This window comes from Pseudopipra pipra, chromosome 5, assembly GCF_036250125.1.
Source record: "Pseudopipra pipra isolate bDixPip1 chromosome 5, bDixPip1.hap1, whole genome shotgun sequence".
Lineage (NCBI taxonomy): Eukaryota > Metazoa > Chordata > Aves > Passeriformes > Pipridae > Pseudopipra > Pseudopipra pipra.
This window is the reverse complement of record NC_087553.1, coordinates 27,462,512-27,469,272: the sequence shown is the minus strand read 5'-3', so window position 1 is coordinate 27,469,272 and position 6,761 is coordinate 27,462,512. Positions and strand designations below refer to the sequence as shown.

Here is a 6,761-nt window from a genome sequence, read left to right as displayed (position 1 = left end):
TCAAATGGACATCTGGGATCTATTCTGAACCTAATCTCATTCTGGAAAGTAGTTGTATGCCAGAAAAGAAGCAAATGAAAGAAATAAGGAATTTGATAACTAGATTTTTTGCAGAGGATATGGGGAGAAATATGCTGAAAACATTTTGATGAAAACTCTTTTTGCTTTGAAGATATAATTTATTACCAGAAAGGAGAAAGTATATTAAAGGAAAACCTGCAAATAACCCACTCTGAAATGCAACTAAATCTAAACAAAGCAGTCAGAAACGCTTGGATGCAGTGCAAAGATGTAAACAATATAAAAACAATAAGGGACATAGAGACATCAAACTAAAAAATACAGTGGAAAGGAAAATCAACTGTTTCAAAGGGAAAGAAAATGAGGTTATCTTTTTATCATGTTTTGGGTACACCAGATGGAAGGGTAACATTCCTCCTACAATAGATCTATATTTGCAATTCAAGTCATGGCCTGTTAAAAGCAGTGGTGATTTCCCACAATCACACCATATGGATTCAACATTCGTACCACTTTCAAGATAAAATTGTCCCACAGGAGTTGAGCTTTGCTTACCAAGAATGAAATCCATGAACCCCTTCATTATCCAGGAACTCTGTTTCTCCTGGATGCACCCTTACCGTCAGTATCACAGCCTTCCTTGTCACTTTTGGAGGGGGATGGTGGTGGTGGTGATGATGATGATGGTGTTTCCTGCCAGTGAATGGCATAAGATGTGAATCTTGAAGAATTTGGACTTCACTGGATCTTTAGAGATGGCCCCCAGATACTCCTACAGATTGGAGTAGGGGTAAGGATAATAGTGGGCAAAGTAGCAGGTGTTTTGGTCATGAGGAAACTGGAACATCCAAAGTGAGAAATAATGATGTCCACTTTGCCTCACATTGTTTTTCTAATGCTTGATTAATTTCCAGTCCTTCACCAGCCATTTCTTATGCTGTGTCTTTGCATTAACTTCTGAGTACAACAATGGCCACAAGCCATATTTAGATAGGCTGTTATACTTGGTAAAGCTGACAATAGTGAAGCGATATAGCATCCCTGTCTGTGCATTGCTTACCTGTAAGTAGTACTACTGTGTGTCTGCTTGTGCAGAGGTCAGTGTGTGGGTCAGCTAGTATGAAAATTCAATGTTGGTAGGCAGAGAGCAGACAAACAGTGTCTTGATGGTTAGCACTGCAGTATGATATAGTGTTAAATAGTGTGTGCTGCCATGAAAAAGCACACCACAGTGAATCAGGTGCAAATCTGATTTACACTGCTATAAATCAAAGTCTGTGTAGCTGCCAGAAAAAGATGCCTTCTCCCACTGAGCATATCAATAATGCAACTGATATCTTGATTAGGACTTTTAATAACAACTTGAATTTCTAAAAACATTCTCTGCTCTACACTTTAAAAAAAGGTGCTTAAGAAAAGGTGCTGAGTTTGTGTGTGTGATTATCACCTATAGAACACCTTCAGTGCTAAACAAGCACCCATATTCTACTGCAGCTTGGTATTTTCTATCCCAAGAATTGCTAACTGCCTGTAACTGCCTGCACAACGTCATTCCTCAGGAGAGGAGGGACAACTGGCCATACTTAAGGCAGCAGTTTTCAGCTCCTCACTTGGAAAGTTTCATTAAAGCCTGAAAACCACAATACCACAACACACTTTGTTGGAGAGTTGGACAGGCTGAATAAGAATCACTTCCAGTTGCCTGTGCATGAAATTCAAGTCACTAATAAAGAACACGGAAAGCTGCACTTTTTAAAGAACAGCAACTAAAAGACTATAACAGAAATCCCTGTCCTTGTTTACAAAAAGGCAGGGAGCTGGGATTCTGAGTGTTCCTCCACATCTTATCCCTTCCAATAAATTAGCATGTCCAGTTGCAAAGGACAGAGGTTCCTTTCTAGACAGACAGCAATTACCAGTTTTCTTGGTTACCAAATGTAGCAACCTACTTATGACAGGTAATATGCCCATACTGCAGAAGTAGCTAATTTCTAGATAAACATGATGTCAATGAGTACCAGTGCTTTTCAGTGTATTACAAGCTTTTACTAACTGTGTTGGCCTCAAAAAGGGTGCCAGCTCCCTTTCAGTTTTGTGTTTCTGAAAATTTAGTGGCCAAAACTAGTTATGCTAGGATTGCAAAACTGTTATTATGCTTTCTTATCAATGTAGAAGTATTTCAGGACCAAAATCAACAACTGACAGAAGTTCCAAGTTCATCCAAGGCAACTGTATAAACTTAGCAAACACAGGAAAGAATAAATAACTCTCATACTCAACCAGTGACAGTGGAATAAAGCAACTAAGTTCCTTCAACTCTGTCCAATTAATTCTTGCCAGATGTAGAAGCCTGTAATTAAGCACTGATCCAATCTGGCCAGGTTTTGTTTATAAATTTTGGCAAAAACACTATAGCAAATAGGATAACAAAATATTCTCCCAACACAGATTTCAGTGTTGATGTTGCAGTCATACAGCTCTCATCTTTTTCACTTTCTCTTCTGGCTGTTATAATTCTCCTCTCATATTTTCACAACAAACTCATTTTAAGCTGGTTCATATTGTTATTCATTGAGAACAATGGCTTGAGCTGAGCTGGACTTCTGGGATAAGTAACAGTACAGGCAGAACTTATGGATGATGGGACAGATGCATAACTATGTAACTAATTTTCATCCCTATCTATAGGAAAATAATTTATTCTGAAGTGCTTTAAAATAACATAGGAAAGTATATTGATTTCATTAGGCTTTGAATTAGATTCATAAAGGAAAGCAAAGCAAGTCCTTCATCTACCTACAGCTCACAGCAAGATTTATCAGCCTGTTCCCATCTTCTCCTAGATAAAAACTTCTTTGTCAAGAGTTTGCTATATCTGTATTATCTCCAAACATGTTGTAGTGTACAACAACACTACTGGAGTAGTGAGTATCCAATCTGAAAAAAAAGAGTCACACAGGAGGAGTACAAGCAGTAAGATTATACTGTAATCTTTATAATATAAAGGACACACTTAAAAGTGGTTCATCCTATTTACACCAGTTCCACATAGATGAATAGGGAAGCCTCCTTTTGAGCCTCATTTTTTGGATCTGTGAAGAAATCTTCACTAAACTCTAAATAAAAATATATATTATTTTGTGCATGTACAAACTTTTGCTGTGCAAACTTACCTCTGCTCCCTGTACAGCTTGTTTACCATCAGATGACAATGATGAACATTAGACACCATTGGTACCATTAGGAAAACAGGTGCTCCAACTACAGCGTGAAGTCACTGATTGCTGACCACACAGATACTGCATATTTGTAATGCAGTGTCTCCCTGTAGCTGACATGACATCTGCCTGGCATGTCAAAGATAATCTGACGACCCACTCATTCTGACAGTAGGCCTTTCCTTACTGTAGTACTCACAGCAGTCCTACCCTATTCCATTCAAGATGCTAGGATTTATTTTCAAAGGTAACAGAATAAGAGCATAGATATCTCAGTCCCACCTCTATGCATTTTCAATTTTTTTTTATGATTTCCAAATTGCAATTTGTTGTATATGTAAAGCACAAAAACTGCTCAAGTCTTTACTATCTCAAAATAAGTTTGCAGTATGACTACTGTACAGACTGCATGAAAGCACTTATTAGCTGACATTCATATTTAAATGTATAGCCCTGCAATACAGTACTGACATTGCTAGAACATGAGATTTGTACTGAATCTGTAAGACCTCAACACTAAGGCATGTCAGATTTGCCCTGTCTGAACTTTATCTGCCTGCAGCTTTGTTTCACCTAATTTACCTGTGACAGCAATCTCTCTAATTGACATGTATGGCTAATTTGTTTTATTTTGTTTACCTTTGAGTGATACAAATATAGGCTTATACAGACAGCAGTGACAAGGAATTGTTCTATGTAGAAATGCAGGCCTACAGCTGGACAAACCTCTTTCCAGGAGGTGACAAAGAGAACAGGGAAATATCTAACATATGTAAAGAACACTGGATATGGTAAATTCAAATGTAACATGGACTTGCACATTCATGAAGAAAGAGAAGGGTGCAGCAAACATATGGAAATGACCCCAGAGTTATTTGGATCCTAGAGTGAGGAGGAAGATATCAGTATAACTATTATATTTCTCCCAGCAAAGGACTTCAGAGGCTGTTAATGCACAACAAACAACTCTTACCTTCACCAGAACAAATTGTCTACAGTGAAACTGCTAACCTTAGGATCCAGAGTAGCAGTGGAAGGGAAGGTAGAAGAAGGGTGTGAATGAAGCTTACTTATAACAATTTTAGTCGCATTATTATTATTTTTCCTTTTCCTGCAGCAATTAGATCTGGAATAATAATGATTTTCCTTTTAAGATTTCACTTACACTAACAATAAATTCTTGACTTTATTAAATATAAGGCATTCTTCCTTTTTGCCCATATACAAGATTTTAAGCATAACACAATAACTTACCAATGTGCTTAATTCTGTTCTGATGACTTCACATTGGTGTGGCCAGTACACTAGGGAAAACTGACTGGAAGGTCATAGATCATTCAGATTCTGAGGCTCCCAAGGATGGGGCACCACTGTCTCTGAGTTAGAAGATAACAGAATCTCTTTTGCCCTTTAAAAAAACAGAGCACAGACAGAATCTTTGAGAAAGTCAAAGAACCCTCACATCAGTCTCTCTCTTTCAAGCAGAGACAGGCTGCAGAGATTATCTACATTAAAATACCATAACTTAGCATGTCAGAATAAAATTACATCCCACTGTAAAGGAAATGTAATGTGCCATCATATGTACCACACTGAACTTAAAAATAGTGTTGAATGAACTGTTAATCAATTAAACCACAAAGCAGGTATTCAACTGCAGCAGGAAATAGCTTACTTGGGTTCCTATAGAAAGTGTTGGCACCTTTACTTATTACTGCTTTTATGACTAGTATGTTATGGTTAAGGCCTACAATCTCAATGCCTGAGTCAAAAATCTGGACTGTGCAATACTAGGATAAATGTAGGGGAATATTTGAAATTATCTTAATGTGTAAGAACAGTACACTGCTCACTGTCATCTCTCACAAGTGAGTTGGGGGGGTCTTCATCCTAAAAAAACTAAATTAAAATACTAAAATGAAATTGAAAGTCCACAGGAGGACAGCTTGCTTTTGTTTATTTTCAGAGAGAAGAGTTGCTTCTGTTTAGGTTTATTTTATGTCCTGCAGAAGAATTAGTTCAAATCTCCATAGTAATGTACTCCATCGTTGTTCTATGCCTGGATAGTACTCATCCCTGTGTACAGTTGAGACAGGGTGCTCTTCAGATGTTTGAGGAGGCACAAGCAGGAAAGTCTGGTGGGTTATACAGTGAAGGCCCAACAGAAATTCACACAGGAGTTCAGGAATAACTGTGGTGTTGGAGATCACAGTTACCCAAACACACTGACTGGACTCCTTCAGCTTCCTCTTGTTCTTGAAGGTACTCCTGAAGAACAAACCAGAACATGAAATTTTGGATCTGCTTGGGTCTGCTCTTTGGAAGACCTGCTTTTCCTCCACTGGTTACAGAGGCACTGGTGGTGAGCTCCTTGGCTAACAGAGGAGTCCAAGTTGGTTGTGTGTGAATATCCATCCCCAGGATTTCTGTGAATTACGGGCAGGCACGACTGCCCAGCCTTCTGAACCGTGCCCAAAGCAAAGGGGACATATGGTCACAGAAGGGACTGTGGTTGGTAAGTGTGATCTTTTACTGAGCAGAAGAGGGAGAATTTAAACCTACCTCTTACAGTAGTGACGTTACTATGTACTCTTGATCTGTATAATCACAAAACACCTACCAGCTCCACAGTCTCTAGGACTAAACAGTCATGGGAGTTTTGCTGTTTGCTGCCACAAGATGAATGCCATGACTTCTATATCGGCTATATATGTTATGGTCATATCAGTTTGTACATGAAATGAGAGAACGCTGGTTCTTAATACACATAGGAAAGTTTCTTCATCCCTCACATCATCACATTCCATGTATACAACCCCCTCTAGAGTCAGACTCTGCATCTTCAACTTTGGAAAGCAATGTATATGTTTCTCTCTGTAGTGAAGGTGGTCCTGAGATGCACACAGGTGTGAAACATCTGTGCCATGCTATTAAAATATTTGAAATAAATTATGTCTCTGAGAAAAGAAACTTGAACCATATTATTTCCCTACTTATGATGAGAGAAAATTGTGCATTTATTATAACTATATTACTACAGTGTGCCACAAGAAAACCCTTGTAATATGAGCAAACAGTGGGGAAAAATATCCTGAAACTGTCCTTAAAACTATTCTGTTTGTAAGATGAAAAGTAATATTAGCTGATTAATATCCTGTTATTTCCAGAATTACTTTTTTCCTTTCCCAAAATGCCAGTTGAATGATCAGATTTGCTTCCCTTGTATAAACAATAATTTCTGTAATTTAATCACAAAACAAAATCAATCATGTGCTCTTATTTCAATTATCTATTTTTATTTCTATCATTGTAGTAATTAAAAATCATCATCTCAATCATGTTGTGTTAGTGCAATGTTTTGCTAAGAGTCAACCTTCCTTTAGAGGGGTTAACAGGAGAGGCAGGGATAGGAGGCAGGATTGACTTTGCCCAGAGACTGGAGTGAAAAAGCTGCCAATGTGTTATAAATCTGTCCTGTCCACTGGGCATCACTGTCGCTTACTGGAGTTTACAGGGGAAACT

The 6,761-nt window shown here is 38.1% G+C and overlaps 1 protein-coding gene across 1 annotated transcript; it reads right to left on the bottom strand.

Moving 5' to 3' along the window:
- Positions 1 to 387: 387 nt before the first annotated feature.
- AGBL3 (AGBL carboxypeptidase 3) lies at positions 388 to 3,849 on the bottom strand. The gene is given in 8 exon segments (XM_064656675.1): positions 388 to 438; positions 440 to 483; positions 486 to 574; positions 576 to 617; positions 619 to 683; positions 686 to 1,100; positions 1,102 to 1,135; positions 3,822 to 3,849. Coding segments are annotated over 8 exon segments (768 nt in total).
- Between the last annotated feature and the right edge of the window lie 2,912 nt (positions 3,850 to 6,761).